Source organism: Salvelinus alpinus, chromosome 15 (genome assembly GCF_045679555.1).
Source record: "Salvelinus alpinus chromosome 15, SLU_Salpinus.1, whole genome shotgun sequence".
Classification (NCBI taxonomy): domain Eukaryota; kingdom Metazoa; phylum Chordata; class Actinopteri; order Salmoniformes; family Salmonidae; genus Salvelinus; species Salvelinus alpinus.
The window spans coordinates 18,265,058-18,290,581 of NC_092100.1; the positions used below are offsets into that span (position 1 = coordinate 18,265,058).

At 44.4% G+C, this 25,524-nt stretch overlaps 1 protein-coding gene across 2 annotated transcripts in view; it reads left to right on the top strand.

Annotated features, from left to right (window-relative positions):
• The first annotated feature begins 7,085 nt into the window (after window positions 1-7,085).
• abca7 (ATP-binding cassette, sub-family A (ABC1), member 7) overlaps window positions 7,086-25,524 on the top strand; it is a 51,593-nt gene continuing 33,154 nt past the window's right edge. For both annotated transcript variants that reach the window (XM_071342691.1, XM_071342692.1), the window contains exons 1-19: window positions 7,086-7,200; window positions 9,100-9,202; window positions 9,586-9,679; window positions 10,922-11,063; window positions 11,402-11,529; window positions 11,700-11,821; window positions 13,505-13,699; window positions 14,465-14,557; window positions 14,814-15,051; window positions 15,314-15,453; window positions 15,606-15,722; window positions 16,011-16,202; window positions 16,543-16,748; window positions 18,621-18,797; window positions 18,975-19,197; window positions 23,909-24,130; window positions 24,371-24,575; window positions 24,823-24,936; window positions 25,029-25,200. In XM_071342691.1, the coding sequence (XP_071198792.1) occupies window positions 9,137-9,202; window positions 9,586-9,679; window positions 10,922-11,063; window positions 11,402-11,529; window positions 11,700-11,821; window positions 13,505-13,699; window positions 14,465-14,557; window positions 14,814-15,051; window positions 15,314-15,453; window positions 15,606-15,722; window positions 16,011-16,202; window positions 16,543-16,748; window positions 18,621-18,797; window positions 18,975-19,197; window positions 23,909-24,130; window positions 24,371-24,575; window positions 24,823-24,936; window positions 25,029-25,200 (2,846 nt within the window). In that variant the 5' untranslated portion in view covers window positions 7,086-7,200; window positions 9,100-9,136. The remainder of the gene's footprint in view (window positions 7,201-9,099; window positions 9,203-9,585; window positions 9,680-10,921; window positions 11,064-11,401; window positions 11,530-11,699; window positions 11,822-13,504; window positions 13,700-14,464; window positions 14,558-14,813; window positions 15,052-15,313; window positions 15,454-15,605; window positions 15,723-16,010; window positions 16,203-16,542; window positions 16,749-18,620; window positions 18,798-18,974; window positions 19,198-23,908; window positions 24,131-24,370; window positions 24,576-24,822; window positions 24,937-25,028; window positions 25,201-25,524) is intronic.

Below are 25,524 nucleotides of genomic sequence, written 5' to 3' on the forward strand. Positions count from 1 at the left end.
GCACCAGATTTGCCAGTTCTTGCTGTGAGATGTTACCCCCCGTCTTCCACCAAGGCACCTGCAAGTTCCCGGACATTTCTGGAGGAATGGCCCTCACCCTCCGATCCAACAGGTCCCAGACGTGCTCAATGGGATTGAGATCCGGGCTCTTCGCTGGCCATGGCAGAACACTGACATTACTGTCTTGCAGGAAATCACGCACAGAAAGAGCAGTATGGCTGGTGGCATTGTCATGCTGGAGGGTCATGTCAGGATGAGCCTGCAGGAAGGGTACCACATGAGGGAGGAGGATGTCTTCCCTGTAACGCAGAGCATTGAGATTGCCTACAATGACAACAAGCTCAGTCCAATGATGCTGTGACACACCGCTCCAGACCATGACGGACCCTTCATCTCCAAATCGATCCCGCTCCAGAGTACAGGCATCGATGTAATGCTCATTCCTTCGACGATAAACCCGAATCCGACCATCACCTCTGGTGAGACAAAACCGCGACTCGTCAGTTAATAGCACTTTTTGCCAGTCTTGTCTGGTCCAGCGACGGTGGGTTTGTGCCCATAGGCAACATTGTTGCCGGTGATGTCTGGTGAGGACCTGCCTTACAACAGGCCTACAAGCCCTCAGTCCAGCCTCTCTCAGCCTATTGCGGACAGTCTGAGCACTGATGGAGGGATTGTGCGTCCTGGTGTTACACGTGGTCTGCCACTGCGAGGACCATCTGCTGTCCGTCCTGTCTCCCTGTAGCGCTGTCTTAGGCATCTCACTGTACGGACATTGCAATTTATTGCCTTGGCCACATCTGCAGTCCTCATGCCTCCTTGCAGCATGCCTAAGGCACGTTCACGCAGATCAGCAGGGACCCTGGGCATCTTTATGTTGCTGTTTTTCAGAGTCAGTAGAAAGGCCTCTTTAGTGTCCTAAGTTTTCATAACTGTGACCTTAATTGCCTACCGTCTGTAAGCTGTTAGTGTCTTAACGACCGTTCCACAGGTGCATGTTCATTAATTGTTTATGGTTCATTGAACAAGCATGGGAAACAGTGTTTAAGCCCTTTACAATGAGGTTCTGTGAAGTTATTTGGATTTTTACAAATTATCTTTGAAAGACAGGGTCCTGAAAAGGGACGTTTCTTTTTTTGCTGAGTTTATAAGGGCACACAATAGCAAAACGTTGCGGAATGGTGAACTAAATATGTTGATGAATATTGAATCCACTTTTGAAATCAGTTATTGCAGTACCAACTATTTTTAGCGTACACAATTCCTGTTGAAGAATGTGTGCATGCAATATGTCATGCATAACTGTTTGTTTGATAGGAAGGTGTCTACAAAAAACAAAGTGTTGGGCTATTTGTTATATTGCCTTATTCTACACCTAAAATGACCTCTACTTTTTTCTGTTATTGAGTAGTAGTAGTCGATCCTGTGTAACACTGCCTGTTATACTCCTGGCCAATCAGCTTAATTTGTGTGCCAAAATAGAGGTAGAATTGGCTATGTCAATAACCCTCAAAGTTCCAGAATTGGGGGGAAAATGGCAGCCATATTCATCAGGGAGAAATCCAAACGAGTCTAATTGGAATGAATGGCATGCATCATAATCCTGATTTTACTTATGCAGGAAGATAAAAGTAAGGAATGTAATATATCAGAAATTGTGTAATAGAATTATTGACAACATAAAATATTGTCATATAATTATAAATACAATTTATAGAGGTTTTATACACACTTTCTGTATAGAACCCCAAAACAATTTTCAGACAATTGAGAAACAGATGTACTATCTCGATTTAAGAAAGCTAAAACAAGCTACTTTTTATCTCTGGCGATCCTGCAAAATTTTGGAAAACAGTAAATGCACTGAAGAGTACAAATTCCTCTTCCCTGCTTAAGCAAGTTAGGTCTGACTCTATCAACATAATTGAGAAGAATTGGATAACTGATGCTTTTAATCATAATTTTATCTCGCCAGCCTTTTTATTTGAGAGAAACTGGGCTTTAATTGACTTGACTGCTCTTCCCTCTTCCAGTCTCTAGCTGACTCAACAGTTAACCCGTCAACTTCTAGTGAATCTCTGTTTTCTGTGATGTGCTAGATGCCTTGCTTGAGATTTATGTAAAAAAAAATAAAAAATAATCCATTGCGGCAGATATGATTGATCCATTTTTGCTGCAGCTCTGCCCCCCTGGTTGCTGAATCATTAACCCATATTTTTAACCTGACGATTATATCTGCTACTATCCCCAAAGTTGGAAGGCGGCCCATGTACTCCCCCTTCACAAAGGTGGTGACCTAAATAATTATCACCCTATTTCTACTTTCTTGCCTAGCTAAAATATTAGACTCCTTGATTCATTCTCAGCTAAGATATTTCTTATCTTTGAAATGTATTCTAAATGTACATCAGTTGGGTTTTAGACCAGGTCATAGCACTATCTCTGCTGTGTTCCTAGTTATAAATGATGTTAAAGGCTTTCGATACTGTTGATCACTCACTGCTAATTCAGAGGCTTTTGACCTGACAGATAGAACTCAATGTGTATCTACTGATGGTGTTAAATCAGGTTTCCTGGATATTAAGAAAGGTGTCCTGCAGAGGTTGATTCTGTGTCCTGTACTTTTGACTGTTTACATAAGTCTGTATTGTTAGTCTGTAAAAATTGTAACCTGCACTTGTATGACGATGACACATGTGTATGCTTTTGCCCACATAGTTAACCAGGCTCTATCTAAACTACAGTCTGCCTTCATTGTATTACAGAACAACTTTATTGACCTGAAATTAGTATTGAATGCAGGTAAAACTATGTATATGTTCTCTAGAGCGCATAGAAATAACTTATTTAAGCATATGTACTTTGGATTGTGTCCATATTGATCGTGTCCCTGCTTACAAATATCTGGATATATGAAAAGGTGTCTTTTAAAAAGCATATTGATGAGTAGTTAAGAAACTGAGAATAAAAATGGGCTTCTATAGGTCTAGCCTCTCGCTGAATAGTAGAAAGCAGATTATTCAGTCGACGTTCCTATCGTTCATCTATATGAAAGCAGCTGCTTCTTCATTAAAGCAGTTAGATACAGTATCATAGCGTGCTGCGCTTTATTACGGGCAACAATTGTAGTACTCCTCACTGCATTCTCTACTAGAAAGTTGGTTGACCCTCTTTGATGTCACATAGGTTGATACATTGCTATGTTTTCATTTATAAAGCCCTTTTACAAAACGTCCCACTGTACCTAATATCTTTACTAAACTTTAGACATATGAGTTACCACACCCGGTCTCAGGGATGGTTAACTCTGGAAATTTTAGTCTCTACTGTTTTAGGTAAATCAGCTTTTAGTTTTCTTGTTCAACAAATAAGGTGCAATCTTCAAAATGTTCTTAAATGTGAAGTTTCGGTGCCTCTAGGGTAATTCAGAAAACTGACTGAGGATCTTATTACTGATTATTATTATTATTTTCTGCTTGCGTTTTGTATTTATATTGATGTGTATTTTCTGTAATTTATTTAATTTAGGCTGATCTGTAAAAGAGACCTTGGTCTCAGTATTACTCCCTGATAAAATTCAGGTAAAAATAATGTATATTGCCACTGTCACGTTCTGACCTTAGTACCTTTTTTATGTCTTTGTGTTAGGTTGGTCAGGGCGTGAGTTGGGGTGGGTAGTCTATGTTCTTTTTTCTATGTTGTTATATTTCTGTGTTTGGCCTGGTATGGTTCTCAATCAGAGGCAGCTGTCAATCGTTGTCTCTGATTGAGAATCATACTTAGGTAGCCTGTTTTCCCCATTTTGGTTGTGGGTGTTTATTTTCTGTGTAGTGTCTGTTCACCTTGCAGAACTGTTTCGTTTTCTCCTCGTTGTTATTTTTGTGTAGTGTTCAGTTTTCAATTAAATTATGACGAACACTTACCACGCTGCATTTTGGTCCTCTTCTCCTTCACCAGACGAGAATCGTTACAGAAACACCCACCAACAAAGGACCAAGCAGCGTGGGAACATGGACTCCTGGACATGGGAGGACATTTTGGACGGCAAAGGACCCTGGGCACAGCCGGGGGAGTATCGCCGTCCGAAAGAGGAGCTGGAGGCAGCTAGAACGGAGCGGCGCCACTACGAGGAATTGGCGCGAGGTAACGGGCACGAGAGGCAGCCCCAGAATTTTTTTGGGGGGGCACACGGGTAGATTGGCGGACTCAGGTAGGAGACCTGAGCCAACTCCCCGTGCTTACCGTGGCGAGAGAGTGACTGGGCAGGCACCGTGTTATGCGGTGAAGTGCACAGTGTCCCCAGTGCGCACGCATAGCCCGGTGCACTACATCGCAGCTCCTCGAATCGGCCGGGCTAGAGTGGGCATCGAGCCAGGAGGGCTGATGCCGGCTCAGCGCATCTGGTCTCCAGTGCGTCTCCTCGGCCCGGGGTATACTGCACCAGCCCTACTCACGGTGTCTCCAGTTCGCCAACACAGTTCGCCTGTTCCAACTCCCCGCACTTGCCGGGCTACAGGGGGGATCCAGCCAGGACGAGTGGTGCTAGCTCTGCGCTCGAGACCGCCAGTGCGCCTCCATGGTCCAGTGCATCCTGTGCCTTGGCCAAGGACAAGGCCTCCTGCATGTCTCCCCAGCCTGGTGAGTCCTGTGCCTTCTCCCAGAGCCAAGCCTCCAGTGATGATCAATGGCACGAAGCCTCCAGTGATGATCAATGGCACGAAGCCTCCAGTGATGATCAATGGCACGAAGCCTCCAGTGATGATCAATGGCACGAAGCCTCCAGTGATGATCCATGGCACGAAGCCTCCAGTGATGATCCATGGCAAGAAGCCTCCAGTAATAATCCATGGCACGAAGCCTCCAGTAATAATCCATGGCACGAAGCCTCCAGTGATGATCCAGGGCACGATGCCTCCAGTGATGATCCATGGCAAGAAGCCTCCAGTGGTGATCCATGGCAAGAAAGCCTCCAGTGATGATCCATGGCAAGAAGCCTCCAGTGATAATCCATGGCACGAAGCCTCCTGTGATGATCCATGGCACGACGCCTCCTGTGATGATCCATGGCACGAAGCCTCCTGTGATGATCCATGGCACGAAGCCTCCTGTGATGATCCATGGCACGAAGCCTCCTGTGAGTCCGGAGCCTCCAGCGTCGCCCTCTAGTCCGGAGCCTCCAGAGTCTCCCTCCTGTCCTGAGCTGCCGGAGTCTCCCTCCTGTCCTGAGCTGCCGGAGTCTCCCTCCTGTCCTGAGCTGCCGGAGTCTCCCTCCTGTCCTGAGCTGCCGGAGTCTCCCTCCTGTCCTGAGCTGCCGGAGCCGCCCGTCTGTCCTGAGCTGCCGGAGCCGCCCGTCTGTCCTGAGCTGCCGGAGCCGCCCGTCTGTCCTGAGCTGCCGGAGCCGCCCGTCTGTCCTGAGCTGCCGGAGCCGCCCGTCTGTCCTGAGCTGCCGGAGCCGCCCGTCTGTCCTGAGCTGCCGGAGCCGCCCGTCTGTCCTGAGCTGCCGGAGCCGCCCGTCTGTCAGGAGCTGCCGGAGCCGCCCGTCAGTCAGGAGCTGCCGGAGTCGCCCTTCACTACGGCGCCGCCAGAGTCTCCCGCCTGTCCGGCGCTGCCGGAGTCTCCCATCTATTCGGGGCCCGCTGCAAGGGTCCCCAGTCCGAGGTCGGCGGCGAGGGTCGCAGCTCCAAAGGCGCCACTTAAGCGGGCAAAGACTATGGTGGGGTCCACGTCCCGCGCCAGACAGACGCCCACCCAGACCCTCCCCTATAGGTTCAGGTTTTGCGGCCGGAGTCCGCACCTTTGGGGGGGGGGGGGGGGGGTACTGTCACGTTCTGACCTTAGTTCCTTTTTTATGTCCTTGTGTTATGTTGGTCAGGGCGTGAGTTGGGGTGGGTAGTCTATGTTCTTTTTTCTATGTTATATTTCTGTGTTTGGCCTGGTATGGTTCTCAATCAGAGGCAGCTGTCGATCGTTGTCTCTGATTGAGAATCATACTTAGGTAGCCTGTTTTCCCCATTTTGGTTGTGGGTGTTTATTTTCTGTGTAGTGTCTGTCTGTTCACCTTGCAGAACTGTTTCGTTTTCTCCTCGTTGTTATTTTGTGTAGTGTTCAGTTTTCAATTAAATTATGACGAACACTTACCACGCTGCATTTTGGTCCTCTTCTCCTTCACCAGACGAGAATTGTTACAGCCTCTAAAATATTTGTAAACCGTCTATACATGTCTCAATTTTAGTTTTGAAATGTTGGGTTATATTGCTTTACTCTACACCTAAAAATGTATTCCCCTACCTTTTTCTGTTATTATTATGTAGTAGTTAAAAAAATAAAATAAAATATGATAATGTAGAAAAGTCTGTATACATACAAGACGTACACAACTAGACAATGATAACATATTCTAGGGGATATAACAAATTACAGATTATACAAAGACCTTAAAAGAAGCACACATATTGATTGCTTTAACAGCTTTCTTATTAGAAGAATGTTGAATGGTCTTAATGTACTGCTCGAATTCCTTATAGAAAACACAGAAGTGTTTTTTTATTAGTGAATTTACATTTATGAATATTACATTTTTCCATTAGCACAATTAGATTTATGAGGTAAAATTGTTTTTCTTTATCTTTATTATGATTAAGGAAACCGAGCAGCACATTATCCCATAAAAAAACTATAGTCAACAAGAATATTAACAATTATAAAACTGTGAATATCTTTCCATAATTGTTTTACATGTAGACAATGCCGAAATAAATGCGAAACTGTTTCTGGTGCTCAACACAAAAAGTACAATCAATGTTAATGTATTTTTTGAGTTTCTTCAGGTAATGATTCGCAGGGTAATACTTATGGATCATTCTGAAAGAGACCAATATTATGTAGTAGTAATCGACCTTGTGTAACACTGTACGTGTCATACTCCTGGCCAATCAACTTCATTTGTGTACTTTGGTAGCGGTAGAATTGACGGTGTTGCAACCAATGAGACAGGAAACCGGTTTCTGTAACCTCTGTCATAATCCTCCTTTAGCCAATAAACATCCACCAGTGGGCGTGCAGTCTGTAGATTTCATCTCCAATTACAAACACATGAGAAACACACACACACACACACAGAGTTTACGTCAATGCGGTACCGAAAATACTTATTTGGTACATCTACACTGATAAATAGGAATATTGTCATTCATGCAAAAGGTGAGCCTATTACATTATTGTCCCGGGATGCCTCTCTTTCGGCTAAATTACCTAATTTAATCCTTAATACTGCGTAGGCTGCTTTATCCCAAACACGTTAGCATCACTTTGGGAGAAGTGCATGTACAATTGTTATAGTGTGTACATTTTTGTAGCTATGATAACGTGTATAACCAGTCATTTATTTTAATGTTACATAATTATTTGTCTGCTTTTATAGTTTGATTATATGAACATTTAAAAAAAAAAAAAAAATTGCTGACTTGTTTGAATGAATAACACTGGTATATAGCCCTGTAAATGATTACATTTAATTTAGTTATAATTTGATTAAGACCTTAATTTGAATTGAATTCATTAGTAATGAACGTGTTAGCCTACATTTGAGTGATCGCTGTGTAGCATTGCCTGGTATGGAATGTTGTTGACATACGTTCTTTCTCAGGTGTGTAACCCAAATTGTGTGAAATGTTGAGAATACTTTCAAAATATGTGGTCATCCATTGTCAAACATTTAGTAATGTCTCTCTTATTCATTTTAGGGTGCGGTATATAATTTTAGCCCAGGTCAGTTAATATTCTCTATGGGGGTAGGCCTATTTGTCTTCCGACCTCTAGTCAAATCAAATTTCAGATCAAATTTATTTAGAAAGCCCTTCTTACATCAGCTGATATCTCAAAGTGCTGTACAGAAACCCAGCCTAAAACCCCAAACAGCAAGCAATGTACGGTGGCTAGGAAAAACTCCCTAGAAAGGCCAGAACCTAGGAAGAAACCTAGAGAGGAACCAGGCTATGAGGGGTGGCCAGTCCTCTCCTGGCTGTGCCGGGTGGAGATTATAACAGAACATGGCCAAGATGTTCAAATGTTCATAGATGACCAGCAGGGTCAAATAATAATAATCACAGTGGTTGTTGAGGGTGCAATAGGTCAGCACCTCAGGAGTAAATGTCAGTTGGCTTTTCATAGCCGGTCATTCAGAGTATCTCTACTGCTCTATCTCTACTAGTGTCATTCATCCAGGCCCCATCTGGGTTCTCAATTGAATTGTGTTTCATATAGTCAATTCCATGTCTGACATCAGCCTTACCATTTTGATCTGGTTGTTGTGGAGATGTTTAAAGAAAAGGAACTTATTGAGCATGTATTCATTTATTTGCACATTATGATAATGAGCATGTTATAAAGGTTTACTGCGGATAAAGTGCATCGTTGTACACAGATGAATGCACACATAATAGCTTGGCACTAGGGATAGGCCTATGAAAAATGAGGGAGGTGAATTTGCAAGTGAAATCACACCTGTTTGCTGGTGAATTAATTTAGATGACATAATGCTGTTTATCAACAAATGATAAGACGTGGAAGCATTTGTTCAGCAAAAGTTAATTTAGAAATCTCAGAATCACGTAAACCAATTGGGATAATGAGGATTGCAGGATCAACCTAGGAGGAGTCCTGAGCAGATTCATGTTTTCTCCTCTGTGACATAATAGCATAGTACCCTCATCTTCATGCTATTTCATTGTTTTTGTTAAATATTTATCCCGCATTAGATGACATTACTCAAAGTTTTCCAACTGAAGCTACACTGCATCTGTGAAGTACAGATGTTTGTTAAAAGAGAATGTTTATTGTCTGGATTAAGCTGGCCTGTCGGGATCTATCAGTGTCTTCAGACTCCCTGTGAGGATGTGGGACTTACAGGACAGTGTGCTCCCGTCTGCACCTGAATTAGCTATGTACTGTGGCAAATATCCCAATTTTTTGGCTAATTTTAAATTTCCAAGTGGAGGTGCTCACACTGCTGTTGTTTAGTTCATTTTCTTTGGTCAGAAAATACTTTTTTAGTCAAGACACAGGTGTCCAACTGCTCTCCCTCATGTTTTGTTCCTATAGTGCTGCACTATGGCTTGGTAGCACCTTGCAGCACAACATGGGGATCGGGACTCAGCTCTTGCTCCTGCTCTGGAAGAACATCACTTACCGCAGGAGGAACAAGGTGGGAACTGAACTGGCACGTGTTCAGTAGTTGGCCCTACATCACATTAACAGATGAGATTAGGATATTAAGAGCCAACATGTCTCAATGTACCCCAATTTATAAAGAGCAAACATGTATGTGTGTACCACTTATGTAAAGCCAACATGTCTCTATGTACCACTTCTGATTCTAACGTTCCTATTGACCATGTCCCCTTTTTAATCATGAATGAAATTGATATCCATGATGTAACAAATTACTTAGGCCTTTTTGACCATTAAGCTACAGGTGCAATCCATGGTCTTAAGACTCCTAACATAAGGCAGGCATCAAAGGCAGTGGTAGCTACTAGCCACTATTAGCCTAATGTGTGTGATGATGTAATCCCTCCCTCCCTCCAGGTCCAGTTGATTATCGAGCTGGTCTGGCCTCTGTTCCTCTTCCTCATCCTCATCTCAGTGCGTCACTCTCATCCTCCCTACAAACAGAGCCAATGTGAGTGCCCATCAGTCATTCTACTCTTGTGTTGACAGTGTTGCTCTCGTGTCAACTGCCTACCAGCTCTGCTGTAACACACAGGTTAAGCTCTCCCTCCCTGCCTCAGAAATTTCCAGCCAACCACATAAGCTGATTAGCTAGGTGAGAGTGATTCTGGGTGCCGCCAGACTTTTTCCAGCCTGTTCTGCTCTTGATCGTCATCTTGCTTATTTGTGGACTCTTGTCATGCAGTGGGTCAATTTCACAGTCGTAACATTGTATGTATTTTAGCTCAATCTCAGTGTTTACATTTGTCCATGGTTCACATCATGACTGGTTTCCTCTCACATGAATCCTATCAGTCTCGAGACCCCAGCAAAAATGAGCTTTAAATTTATCTATTTGACCTAGATAGTTTGTGTATGTATTGATACATAGACTGCGTGTGACTTTTTTAAAATCGTTTTTTTATTTAGTTCTGTCTTTGAGCTGTTCTTGTCTATTATGTTTTGTGTGGACCCCAGGAAGAGTAGCTGCTGCTTTTGCAACAGCTAATGGGGATCCTAATAAAATAGCAAATAAATGTATCTGCATGTCCAGACCTTATATTTAGCCTCACAATGAAGTGGTTTACCCTTTTCTTTTCAGGACAACCAGGGCAACAAGTAGAACACAACACAATTTGACATAGACATGCATTCATGAGCTTTATTGACAAATGTCAATAAAAATAAGATTAGCCAAAGCAAAAACCTGATAAAAATGAATGTATATGAATGCTGTAAGTACAGAAATTGTTTTCTCAGTGGGAAATGAATATCCAACTAGTCAGTGACAATTGTGTGGTGTATGTGACAGCAGCTATGTGCGATTCTGATTGTCTGTAGTTCAAACACACAATGTTTAAAAGGGGTTTGAAGGTGGGACTCATTGGATTAACAATGTTCTGACAGACATCTCAGAGACTAGGCCAATCTTACTGTGTTGAAAGGAGTGTGATTATTACACACATCAAAATCTATCACAGGAACTGGGCAACAGTTCAACAGTGTTTTGCATGTCTCAGGTCAATCCCACATCTAACGTGTGTGTGTGTGTGTGTGTGTGTGTGTGTGTGTGTGTGTGTGTGTGTGTGTGTGTGTGTGTGTGTGTGTGTGTGTGTGTGTGTGTGTGTGTGTGTGTGTGTGTGTGTGTGTGTGTGTGTGTGTGTGTGTGTGTGTGTGTGTGTGTGTGTGTGTGTGTGTGTGTGTGTGATTCCAGGTCATTTCCCCAACAAGGCACTTCCCTCAGCAGGCACCCTGCCATGGGTTCAGGGGATCATCTGCAACATCAACAACCCCTGCTTCCACAACCCCACTCAGGGGGAGACCCCAGGGCGGGTGGGCAACTTTGACAACTCCATGTGGGTGAACTGCAGTGTATTTGTGTGTGGCCAAAGTACTTAATTGGTGGTTGTTGAACATCAGGGATTTGGGCCAGTTCTGTTTCAATGTTTTCTGATAAAAGTGTTCTAAGCCAGATTATGTGATACAATTAAAGTACCGGTAAATGATTTAGGGCATGTGTTGGAATCAGAACATTTCAACATGTTTATTTTTTATTTAAACTGAATTGGAGTTGACTTCCAACCCTACTGCATGCCACTGAGTTGTTTGATATGAAGCTTTAATTGTATAACAACCAATCCATAAATCTGTTTTATCTCTCCATCTCACCCCAAGTGTTTTTTTCCTCCTGCAGACTCTCTCGACTCTTAGTGGACTCGCAGACAATCCTGTCCTACAGTGGCAACCAGACAGCCTTCTCTGGCTTTCAGGACCTTCTAGATACTATACGGAGACTTGGAGAGAGGCCAGGCGCCTGGCCAAGTATGTGGCTGTCTTGAGACAGTGAATACGGATCAGAGCATTGCAGTCCGCAAATTCTCTTTGTGGATTGTCTCAAACAGGAGAAAACAATGAAGTGTCAAGTGTCTGTCTGTCTGTGCTGTTTTGTTGTCCTGTTATGTCCTGATTCATGTTTTTTGTTTGCGTTATAGATCTTCCTGTGGGAGAATACCTGCGAGCCAATCAGACCTTCTCCAACTTTCTCCTGACCAATGGCAGCCTGTCTCCCTCTGCCCTAGACCAGCTGTTCAGGGCTCGCCTGAACTTTCAGGTGGTAAGCACTGCATTAAACCACATGTTAACTCCCAGTCAGGCTAAAAGTATCTCATGAGTTCAACCAAGGTAGTATGCACAGAAAAAAAAACTAATTGAATCAGCGGTGAACATAAACCTGACTATATACACGCCTACTTACATTATTTAGCAGACAGTCCAGAGCAACTTACAGTAGTGAGTGTATACAATTTCATAATGGTCCCTCGTGGAAATCAAACCTACAACCCTGAAGTTGCAAGCACCATTCTCAACCAACTGAGCCACACGGGACCACTTGTTTTACATCTGTGTCTTTGGGTATCTTCTTGACCACATGTATCTCTGTGGACAAGAGAAATACCTACAGTATGTAAGAATGCTGTTCATTGACTATAGCTCAGCCTTCAACACCATAGTACCCTCCAAGCTCATCATCAAGCTCGGGGACCTGGGTCTGAACCCCGCCCTGTGCAACTTGGTCCTAGACTTCCTGATGGGCCGCCCCCAGGTGGTGAAGGTAGGAAACAAAACCTCCACTTCGCTGATCCTCAACACAGGGGCCCCACAAGGGTGCATACTCAACCCCCTCCTGTACTCCCTGTTCACCCATGACTGCGTGGCCACACGCCTCCAACGCAATCATAAAATTTTCAGATGACACAACCATAGTAGGCCTGATTACCAACAATGACGAGACAGCCTACGGGGAGGAGGTGAGGGCCCTGGTGGAGTGGTGCCAGGAAAATAACCTCTCCCTCAACGTCAACAAAACGAAGGAGCTGTTCTTGGACTTCAGGAAAACGCAGAGGGAGCACACCCCTATCTACATCGACGGGACCGCAGTGGATAAGGTGGAAAGCTTCAAGTTCCTCGGCGTACACATCACTGACGATCTGAAATGGTCCACCCACACAGACAGTGTGGTGAAGAAGGCGCAACAGCGCCTCTTCAACCTCAGGATACTGAAGAAATTTTTCTTGGCCCCGAAGACCCTCACAAACTTTTACATATGCACAATTGAGAGCATCCTGTCGGGCTGTATCACCGCCTGGTACGGCAACTGCACCGCCCGCAACCGCAGAGCTCTCCAGAGGGTGGTGCGGTCTGCCCAACGCATCACCAGGGGCACGCTGCCTGCCCTCCAGGACACCTACAGCACCCGATGTCACAGGAAGGCCAAAAAGATCATCAAGGACATCAACCACCAGAGCCACTGCCTGTTCACCCCGCTATCATCCAGAAGGCGAGGTCAGTACAGGTGAATCAAAGCTGGGACCGAGAGACTGAAAAACAGCTTCTATCTCAAGGCCATCAGACTGTTAAATAGCCATCACTAGCCGGCTACCACCTGGTTACTAAACCTCCCACGTTAGAGGCTGCTACCCTATGTAGACTTGGAATCACTGGCCACTTTAATAATGGAACACTAGTCACATTAATAATGTTTACATATTTACTCATTTCATATGTATCTACTGTATTTTAGTCAATGCCTCTCCGACATTGCTCGTTCTAATATTTATATATTTCTTAATTCCATTATTTTTCTTTTAGATTTGTGTGTATTTTTGTGAACTGTTAGATATTATATTAGATATATATTACTGCACTCTTGGAGCTAGGAACACAGCATTTCGCTACACCCGCATTAACATCTGCTAAATATGTGTATGTGACCAATACAATTTGATTTGATTTGTAGGTGTCTCTGGCAGGCACTGGGGTGATGCTGAAGGACATTGTGTGCAATGCCACTGTGCTGAGCCAGTTCCTCACTGTAGATCAAGAGGATTCTATGGCGGAGCTGCAGAGCCAGCTCTGTGCCATCCCAGCCGACACCCTGCAGCAAGCAGAGCAGCTCTTCCTCTCCCAGCTGGACTTCAGCAAGTTCTTCACGGTCAGTTGAGGTCGCACACTCTCTGTCTGTGGCTGTTCATGTTGTTGTGAAAGGAAAAATATATTGCTGTTTTCCTATCGAAGTGCATGTAAATTAACTTGATGTACAAAAATATTCAGCCACTCTTGGAGGAAAATACATTTTTCTATGCTATAACAATGGGTCGCATAGTATGTCTGCTTGTTCTTTTATAGATTAATTCTACCTGACAACAGGTGCTTTTTATTGTCTTCCAAGAATCAAGTACTGTATGCATGAAGTTAATGAATCAACTGCTGTGTCATGTTCTTAGCTGTGAACAAGCTAAGAGCATCTGTCTATCATCCACCTTCCAAAAGACTTTAGTTACAGGGACTACATTAAAGCGCTTTCTAAATATGCACTTAATTCACAGTAGCAGTGGAAAATAATAGTCTGTCCTATATAATCCACGGAATTTTATAAGAAATGTGGAGTAAATTGCTTGTTCAGTTTGGCCATTTACTTTTGGATTAGATTATTATATGAGCGGACCCTCTGCAATTATGTGGCTTTAATTAGAAATGTTTAGGTGAGCTCAATTAATTTCTATTGGGGAATTCAACTGTTTGAAGGTTTTTAGAAAGCTAATTTACTATAGCATTTGTGCTAATGTAGCATTATACTCTTAACACTAACATAGAATATCATTGCACACAATAGAATCTCCAATCTTCAGTCTCTAGATGTGGATAACAGATCGAGCTAAATCCTAAGGTTAATCCTGGCTCTACTTTCCTCCCTCAGAGAGACAGACTGAGGGCCAACGCCGGTGACCTCCGGGTCATCAGTCAAGCGGTCACCTCCGTGTCCAAGGAGTTGGCAGTACTCATGGATGACGTAAGAATACCACCTTCTATTCTTTCTTATATTTCTTAGGTAAATGAGAATGAGATAATTAGCCGTTCAACTTGAATACCTGCCTTGATAGCTTTGTGACACTGCCTAAAACACATTCTCACTCAGTATTAGCAAAACAATGCTTCACACCCGCCTGCAGGAAAATCCATTAATGTTGCATCTCCCCTTCGCCTTTCTTCGCTCTCTCCTTTCTTTTTCCTCTTTTCTCTCTTACTCGCTCTTTTTTTCCCGCTAGCTGTCCTCTCTCGCTAGCTTTAGGGAGTTGAACTCGGAGCTGCGTCTGCTCTCGCCAGAGAACCGTTCGACCCTGCCACGGGAGAGCTTCAGGGCCTTCTCCAGGATTATGTGTGGCCACCCTGAGGTGGGCGGCGAGAGGATCCCTTCACTCAACTGGTACGAGGACAACGACATCAAGTCCTTCCTGGGCAAGAACGGCACTGAGGACAACGACATGGACAAGGACAACGTCACCAGTGAGAGAAAGATTTCAAAGTTCACTAGATATCTATAGGGTTTATGTGTGATAGCATTAGCTAATACTAATGAAAATCAAAACTAGCATAACTGTAGATCATCTTGGATGAAAGGGGATTTGATAATTAGATTGACATGTGTTTTCTTCTTTTTGGATGGTGGATGAATTGATGTACGTTCAAAAGGTGTATTGTTTACAATAAGTGGTGAGCTGATGAGCCGACAACCTACTTAACATGGGTGTTGTGTTGGTTCTCCCAGCCCCGTACTGTAAAAGCTTGATCCAGAGCCTGGAGTCCAACCCACTGTCTCGCATCGTGTGGCGAGGGATCAAGCCCCTGTTTATTGGCAAACTGCTGTACACACCAGACACCCCTGCCGTACGCGATGTCATGAAAGAGGTACATCAAGCCTCTTGTCTTTTCACACTCATACCATTCGCTCTGTATTTATTGGTGTTATACAATTTTCTCTTAGCTCTATGTTTGTAATAAATAAAAAAATTCATGAAATATTTTCGGTTTTATTCTATGATCCCTGTCTTCACTCGTAGGTGAACAAGACCTTCCAGGACTTGCAGATCCTAGAGGAGCTGAATGGTGCCTGGATGGAGGTGGCACCTGGTATCAAGACCTACATGGAGAGTAGTGTGGAGATACAGCTGCTGCAGGTACTGCACACATTAAAAATGCCAACAAACCTGGAGATGTCTTGATTAAGAAAATGCAATCGTGAATACTGTGTGTCTGTAGCTATGACGTCGCAACCAAAGTGCATGGTCACTATTATTATTATTGTATGTTGTGTATATGAAGAGCCATAGGACCCAGCAAGCCAGAACTTCTAGAAATTAGAGCCTCCCTCGTGAGAGTGGTACTATTTCTAGTCTGGCCTTCGCCATTGAAATCCTCCTCATTTGGCAGCTTTGGCCAACCGTGTCACTTCCTCTGTGTGACAGGATCTGCTGAGGCGGCCGGAGGTGGCCGTGTTGGTTAATCTGCAGCTGGAGAACACTTCCTGGACAGCCAAGCGCATTGCCCGCTTCTTGTCCACGCCCAATGAACCCAGGAAAGAAGGAGCGCCCCCTACCTGGCTGGACGTGTACTCCGACCTAAACAACACCATCACCACTCTGGCTCAAGTTACCCAGGTAGCTACCCCTCCTCTTAATCAACCATCTATGCTGCGTATTGTAGATCAGTGATCAACAACCCTGGTTCTGAAGAGCTTGTCAAGGCCATGATTAGTGTAACTTTTACTTAACCGTTAATTAGTCTAATTAGTTTAGTTGTTCTACCACTGAATTAGAAGTCCTCATTGGCATTGTGTCTGAGTTAGCTTCACTAGTCTACAGTTGTGGTTTCAGCCATTGTGTATGTAGTTATTACAGCGTGTATAACTTCACCCATTCCCTCACATTGAGTGACATTATGTTTATCTTGTACATTGTTTTGTACTGTAACGTTACTCATGTCCTTGTTATCCTTCAGTGTTTCTCCCTGAACAAGCTGGAGGGTGCTGCCACAGAGGGACAGATGATTGACAGGGCCTTGGAGCTGCTGGAAGAGAGAGAGTTCTGGGCTGGGATAGTGTTCCTCCTTCCCAACACGTCTTTACCCGGTCTGCCCCCTCATGTCACCTACAAGATCCGCATGGACATTGACGATGTCGCACGCACCAACAAGATCAAGGACAGGTAAACTCACTGAGGGGAATGTTTGATATGAACAATGCTATTGGTTGTATTTTGGGTCATCAAACTATGTTTGTCATGTGCCGAATACAACAGGTGTAGACCTTACAGTGAAATGCTTACTTACAAGCCCTTAACCAATAAGTGTTAAGTAAAAAATAAAAGTAACAAATAATTAAAGAACAGCAGTAAAATAACAGTAGCGAGGCTGTATACAGAGGCTACCGGTACAGAGTCAATGTGCGGGGGCACCAGTTAGTCGAGGTAATTATGGTAATATGTACATGTAGGTAGTGACTATGCATAGATAATAAACAGAGTTGCAGCAGTTTAAAAGAGGGGGAATGCAAATAGTCTGAGTAGCCATTTGATTAGCTGTTCAGGAGTCTTATGGACCTAGACTTGGCGCTTCTGTACCATTTGCTGTGCGGTAGCAGAGAGAACAGTCTATGACTAGGGTGGCTGGAGTCTGACAATTTGTAGGGCCTTCCTCTAACACCGCCTGGTATAGAGGTCCTGGATGGCAGGAACCTTGGCCCCAGTGATGTACTGGGCTGTACGCACTACCCTCTGTAGTGCCTGCTGGAGTGCCTGCTGGAGGAAGTCAGGAAGCTGTGAGGAGAAACACAGACCGAATCTCATCCTAATCAGTTCTTAGTCAAGCGGAGGATGGCGACATCGAGATCTACCTCTGCACGTTCGAACAGACACTCCGGGATGGATGGCCCAAGGCCCCGTTCCTGTCCGGAGACGCCCAAAAGGCGTATTATGACCTCAACACCGAACAGGCGGCAAACTATGACTGTCTCGAGTGAGGTACTCAGCCGCTACGGGTACAGCCTGGCACGTCAGGCCCAACTGGTCCACAACTGGAGGTTCGTGACCGAAGCTTCCCCCCGAGCCCAGATGAGCGACCTACTGCACATCACCAGAGCATGACTCCTAACCGACATAGCCACCCTCCCCGTTATCGACAAAGTGGTCATGGATCCCTTCTTTCGGGTGCTACCTTACGACATGAAGAGGGCGGTGAGCCTATGCACGCCCCAGACCTTGGACCTCTTGGGAGCCGTGGAGACCCACCAGAATACTGAGGCCCTGCTGAAGGGAATGCAGGCCGAGGCCGGGAACCGTCGAAGGGGACCCCACCACTGTACTCCCCAATCCGACAGTCAGCCAGGCTAAAGGACTGCAGACCCGCGGAGAGACAGCAGGTTGGAGAGTCGACCCTCCGCCGACGACCCCAGGTGGATGAAGACTAAAGGAGGTGTTTGAGTGTGGCGCCCGGGAACACCTCGCATGGAATTGCCGGTTCGAGAGGAGTCGATGTCATCAGCGTGCCATGCAATAAACTACGTCACCTCCTGTTGGGCCCACAGCGAACCACCAGCACCCATGGTCCCGTTGAAAGTCAACGGTCATAACAGCCACATTCTGTTGGATTCCGGGAGTGTGGCAACGCTCGTACAAGCGCGACTGCTGGACCATCCGACCGACCGTGGTGAGAAGTCACGTGCCGAATACAACAGGTGACATTACAGTGAAATGCTTACTTACAAGCCCTTAACCAATAAGTGTTAAGTTAAAAGTAACAAATAATTAAAGAACAGCAGTAAAATAACAGTAGCGAGGGTGTATACAGGGGCTACCGGTACAGAGTCAATGTGTCGGGGCACCGGTTAGTCGAGGTGTCAGTTGAGTTGCTGATACAAAGAATGAGGGCTGGTAACCCTGGCTTGCTCTGTTGCCCCCTGCCTAAAATAATTGTGGGTACATTATCCCCTGATAGACTTCCACTATTGCTTTAGATACAACCATGGTGCTGCTGCATTACAATACCAATATAATGTTCATGGGAATGTTTCCCCCCCCCAGGTTCTGGGACCCGGGCCCAGCAGCGGACCCCTTCAGTGACATGCGCTACATCTGGGGGGGCTTTGTGTACGTACAGGACCTGGTGGAGAGAGCTGTGGCCCGTGTGCTGAGTGGTGTGGAGCAGTACACTGGCCTCTACATCCAGCAGATGCCCTACCCCTGCTACGTGGATGACGTGTGAGTAGGACTCAAACCTCCCCAACCTCCTTATCAACTTTTTTCCCCACCCATCCTCCTCTCACTCTTAACTTTTCCTTTTTTTCATGCTCTATGAAACGTTTTCACATACTATCTATTACTCACCCATACCTCTCTTCCCTCCTTACCTTCTCTTTTCTTCTATCCCTCCTCCAGTTTCCTACGAGTGCTGAACCGCTCGCTGCCCCTATTCATGACGCTGGCGTGGATCTACTCGGTGGCCATGATCATCAAGGGCGTGGTGTACGAAAAGGAGGCGCGGCTCAAGGAGACCATGAGGATCATGGGGCTTGGTACAGGCCAGCTGTGGGTCAGCTGGTTCATCAGCAGCCTGGTGCCCTTCCTGGTCAGCGCCGGCCTCCTCATTGCTCTGCTCAAGGCATGTGGTCTAATATCAGTCAATCAATCAAATTTATTTATAAAAACCTTCTTACATCACCCGATGTCACAAAGTGCTGTACAGAAACCCAGCCTAAAACCCCAAACAGCAAGCAAAGCAGGTGTAGAAGCACGGTGGCTAGGAAAAACTCCCTAGAAAGGCCAGAACCTAGGAAGAAACCTAGAGGAACCAGGCTATGAGGGGTGGCCAGTCCTCTTCTGGCTATGCCGGGGGGAGATTATAACAGAACATGGCCAAGATGTTCAAATGTTCATAGATGACCAGCAGGGTCAAATAATAATAATCACAGTGGTTGTCGAGGGTGCAATAGGTCAGCACCTCAGGAGTAAATGTCAGTTGGCTTTTCATAGCCGATCATTCAGAGTATCTCTACCGCTCCTGCTGTCTCTAGAGAGTTGAAAACAGCAGGTCTGAGACGGGTAGCATGTCCGGTGAACAGGTCAGGGTTCCATAGCCGCAGGCAGAACATTTGAAACTGGAGCAGCAGCACGGCCAGGTGGACTGGGGACAGCAAGGAGTCATCAGGCCAGGTAGTCCTGAGGCAGGGCCCTAGGGCTCAGGTCCTCCGAGAGAGAGAAAGAGAGAGCATACTTGCATTCACACAGGACACTGGATAAGACAGGATAAATACTCTAGATAGGAACACCGAAATTTACAGTTGATTTGTCAGAGGACAAACCATCCACAGAGATAAACTGTTATCTTTCCGACAGATAAGATCTAAACCAGGCCAGCACTTGTCCGTGTAGACAAATTTGGGTTTCCAATCTCCAAAAGAATGTGGTGATCGATAGGATCAAAAGCAGCACTAAGGTCTAGGAGCACGAGGACAGATGCAGAGCCTCGGTCTGACGCCATTAACTTCTTACGGCTGAGATCCCGTTAACGGGATCGATATGACAACAGCCAGTGAAAGTGCAGGGCGCCAAATTCAAAACAACAGAAATCTCATAATTAAAATTCCTCAGACATACAAGTATTTTACACCATTTTAAAGATACACTTCTTGTTAATCCCACCACAGTGTCCGATTTCAAATAGGCTTTTCGGTGAAAGCACCACAAACGATTATGTTAGGTCAGCACCTATTCACAGCAAAACACAGCCATTTTTCCAGCCAAAGAGAGGAGTCACAAAAATCAGAAATAGAGATAGATTGAATCACTAACCTTTGATGATCTTCATAGGACTTCATGTTACACAATACATGTATGTTTTGTTCGATAAAGTTCATATTTATATCCAAAAATCTCAGTTTACATTGGCGCGTTATGTTCAGTAATGTTTTGCTTCCAAAACATCCGGTGATTTTGCAGAGAGCCACATCAATTTACAGAAATACTCATAATAAACATTGATAAAAGATACAAGTATTAAACATGGAACTTTAGATAAACTTCTCCTTAATGCAACCGCTGTGTCAGATTTCCAAAAAACTTTACGGAAAAAGCACACCATGCTATAATCTGAGTACAGAGCCCAAATAAGCCATAAAGATATCCGCCATTTTTTGGAGTCAACAGAAGTCAGAAATAGTATCATAAATATTCACTTACCTTTGATGATCTTCATCAGAATGCACTCCCAGGAATCCCAGTTCCACAATAAATGTTTGTTTTGTTCGATATAGTCTATCATTTTGTCCAAATACCTTCATTTTGTTCGCGCGTTCAGTCCAGTAATCCACATTCATGACGCGCAGTTCAGACGAAAAGTCAAACAATTCCATTACAGTTCGTAGAAAATTGTCAAACGATGTATAGAATCAATCTTTAGGATGTTTTGAACATAAATCTTCAATAATGTTTCAACCGGAGAATTCCTTTTTCTTCAGAAATGCGATGGAAACAGGTCGCTCTCACGTGACCGCGCATGTTCAGCTCGTGCCAGACACCTGACTCAAAGAGCTCTCCTTCCCTCATTCTTCACAGTAGAAGCATCAAACAATGTTTTAAAGACTGTTGACATCTAGTGGAAGCCTTAGGAAGTGCAAAATTACCAATATCCCATTGTATATTGGATAGGCAAACCTACAAACCTTAGATTTCCCACTTCCTGGTTGGATTTTTTCTCAGGTTTTTGCCTGCCTTATGAGTTCTGTTATACTCACAGACATCATTCAAACAGTTTTAGAAACTTCTGAGTGTTTTCTATCCAGATATACTAATAATATGCATATCTTAGCCTCTGAGCCTGAGTAGCAGGCAGTTTTTCATCCAAGCTACTCAATACTGCCACCCAGCCATAAGAAGTTTTAAAAGGTAATTTACCACCTTCACAAGTGCAGTCTCAGTGCTATGATGGGGTCTAAAACCAGACTGAAGCGTTTCGTATACATTGTTTGTTTTCAGGAAGTTTTCTAACATTTTTGAGAGGAATGGGAGATTCGATATAGGCCGATAGTTTTTTATATTTTCTGGGTCAAGGTTTTGCTTTTTCAAGAGAGGCTTTATTACTGCCACTTTTAGTGAGTTTGGTACACATCCGGTGGATAGAGAGCCGTTCATTATGTTCAACATAGGAGGGCCAAGCACAGGAAGCAGCTCTTTCAGTAGTTTAGTTGGAATAGGGTTCAGTATGCAGCTTGAAGGTTTAGAGGCCATGATTATTTTCATCATTGTGTCAAGAGATATAGAATTAAAAAACTTGAGTGTCTTCCTTGATCCTAGGTCCTGGCAGAGTTGTGCAGACTCAGGACAACTGAGCCCTGGAGGAATATGCAGATTTAAAGAGGAGTCCGTAATTTGCTTTCTAATGATCATGATCTTTTCGTCAAAGAAGTTCATGAATTTATCACTGCTAAAGTGAAAGCCATCCACTCTTGGGGAATGCTGCGTTTTAGTTAGCTTTACGACAGTATCAACATTTTTGGGGGGATTGTTCTTATTTTCTTCAATTAAGTTGGAAAAATAGGATAATCGAGCAGCAGTGAGGGCTCTTCGATACTGCACGGTACTGTCTTTCCAAGCTAGTCGGAAGACTTCCAGTTTTGCGTAGCGCAATTTCCGTTCCAATTTTCTGGAAGCTTGCTTCAGAGCTCGGGTATTTTCTGTATACCAGGGAGCTAGTTTCTTATGATAAATGTTTTTTGTTTTTAGGGGTGCGACTGCATCTAGGGTATTGCGCAAGGTTAAATTGAGTTCCTCAGTTAGGTGGTTAACTGATTGTTGTACTCTGATGTCCTTGGGTAGGTGGAGGGAGTCTGGAAGGAAATCTAGGAATCTTTGGGTTGTCCAAGAATTTATAGCACGGCCTTTGATGATCCTTGGTTGGGGTCTGAGCAGATTATTTGTTGCAATTGCAAACATAATAAAATGGTGGTCCGATAGTCCAGGATTATGAGGAAAAACATTAAAACCCACAACATTTATTTAACGGGACAAAACTAGGTCCAGAGTATGACTGTGGCAGTGAGTAGGTCCGGAGACATGTTGGACAAAACCCACTGAGTCGATGATGTTTTGGAGTGGGAGTGGGTCTGGAGTGGGTCTGTGGACTTTTCCATGTGAATATTAAAGTCACCAAAATGTTTTATATTATCTGCCATGACTACAAGGTCCGATAGGAATTCAGGGAACTCAGTGAGGAACGCTGTATATGGACCAGGAGGCCTGTAAATAGTCGCTATAAAAAGTGATTGAGTAGGCTGCATAGATTTCATGACTAGAAGGTCAAAAGACGAAAACGTCGTTTTTTTTGGTAAACTGAAATTTGCTATCTTAAATGTTAGCAACACCTCCGCCTTTGCGGGATGCGCGGGGGATATGGTCACTAGTGTAACCAGGAGGTGAGGCCTCATTTAACACAGTAAATTCATCAGGCTTAAGCCATGTTTCAGGCCAATCACATCAAGATTATGATCAGTGATTAGTTCATTGACTATAACTGCCTTGGAAGTGAGGGATCTAACTTTAAGTAGCCCTATTTTGAGATGTGAGGTATCACAATCTCTTTCAATAATGGCAGGAATGGAGGAGGTCTTTATTGTAGTGAGATTACTAAGGCGAACACCACCATGTTTAGTTTTGCCCAACCTAGATTGAGGCATAGACATGGTCTCAATGGGGATAGCTGAGCTGACTACACTGACTGTGCTAGTGGCAGACTCCACAAAGCTGGCAGACTGGCTAACAGGGTGCAGGCCAGGCAGCAGGCTATCTCATTGTGGAGCTAGAGGAGTTCGAGCCCTGTCTGTGTTCGTAGATACGATGAGAGCACCCCTCCAGCTAGGATGGAGTCCGTCACTCCTCAACAGGCCAGGCTTGGTCCTGTTTGTGGGTGAGTCCCAGAAAGAGGGCCAATTATCTACAAATTCTATATTTTGGGAGGGGCAGAAAACAGTTTTCAAACAGCGATAGCCTTGTGTTGATAATTTAGTCACTTGTTTATTTTGCCCGGGACCATGCACAGCTTGTTTATTTGCTTTAGATGTTATCAAGCCAATTATCAAGCCATTTTGTATTTGCTGTCTTTTGGCAGGACTGAAAAGTATTCACATCACAACTATGCAGTTGTCCTAGAATAATGCCCTGGATTAATGACTGGGTTCATTACAGCACTCTGTATAGTTTTAAGGCATTGCATTAGGGACACACTAAGATATAGTACTAAGACAATGAAACATCACAGAGGTGTATCACTGTCGTCTCACCCTCATCTCTTCCTGTATTGTGTTGTTCTCTTCCTCCAGTGGGGGGACATCCTGCCCTACAGCAACCCGGCTGTGGTGTTCTTCTTCCTGACGGCCTTCGCTACGGCCACCATCATGCAGTGTTTCCTCATCAGCACATTCTTCTCCCGGGCCAACCTGGCAGCCGCCTGCGGAGGCCTCATCTACTTCGCCCTCTACCTGCCATATGTGCTGTGTGTGGCCTGGAGAGACCACCTCACCACCACACACCGTGTCCTAGCAGTGAGTAATCATGTTACACATTCTCTTTGTTGTGTTTTGTTAAGGTTTGCAAGAGTCGTTTTTTGTTTATAAGGAAGAATGATTATGGTACTGTATTAAACCCATTACTTGCTGCTGATAAGTCGCTCTTTTAAATGAGGTTTGAAATCTCAATGGAAACACCTGTATAAATATATGAAATGAACCCATCCAATCTGGTAATACTGCAGTATCCATTAAGATTCTCATCTCTCCCAACAGAGTCTGTTTTCTCCTGTGGCCTTTGGCTTTGGCTGTGAGTATTTCTCCCAGTACGAGGAACAAGGAGTGGGCATACAGTGGTTCAACCTGCACTCCAGCCCCATGGAGGGAGACACCTACAATTTCACCACTTCCATAATCATGCTGCATATCGATGCATGTATCTACGCTCTGGCCACCTGGTACATTGAAGCTGTTTTCCCAGGTAAGGTACATTAAAGCTGTTTTCCCAGGTATGGTACGTTGAAGCTGTTTTCCCAGGTAAGGAAATTAATGGTTTAAGTAATTTTTTTCTAACTGCTCTATGGTTTCATGGAATTTTGCATAGAAGTGCATATTAAAATACATATTATAATGAACATATAACTGCAATGCCAGTGCACCTTTGCAGATAGTAAAACTGCACTTATACTGGTTTGACTAAACACATGTTGTTGGGATCTTTTGTCCAGGTGAATATGGGGTGCCCAGGCCATGGAACTTCGTGTTCAGTTTGAACTATTGGGGAGGAATTCCTCTAGAGGCCGGCATGCCCATCCCTCCGGCTCCCAGGGGACAGGGAGGAGGTAAGAAAAACACACACAAAAACACATGATGTAAAAAAAAAAAACTGACACCATTTTATGGTCCTGAGGTTCCCTCTCTGTACCTGTCTCAGATCGCATCGAAGCCGACCCCTCTCACCTCATACTCGGTGTGGCCATCCGCAACCTGGTCAAAATCTACAAGCAAGGTGCCAAGCTGGCGGTCAACCACCTCAATCTCAAGTTCTATGAAGGGCAGATCACCTCTTTCCTGGGGCACAACGGTGCTGGGAAAACAACCACCATGTAAAGGCTGTGCTTTAAGAACCATTGAATCAATATAGAATGTTTTAAAATGAAGTACAACAGCCAACACCACCATGTAAACCTGCACCTACATTACAGACACATAGAAATGAATGTGGTGCTTATGTACAGTAGGTGTTTTGTATTACTAATGAATGTGGTACATACTGTCGCGCTAATCGAGGGCCATTGTACTGCTTATGTATTGTATTTGGAGTCGTACCGGAGCCAGCGTCTAGCTCCAGTTGTCGGATCCTCACCTCCTTGTCGGCTTCTATTTTCCTAATTTCAAGATCAAAATGCATCCGTCTCTCCTTATCTTTT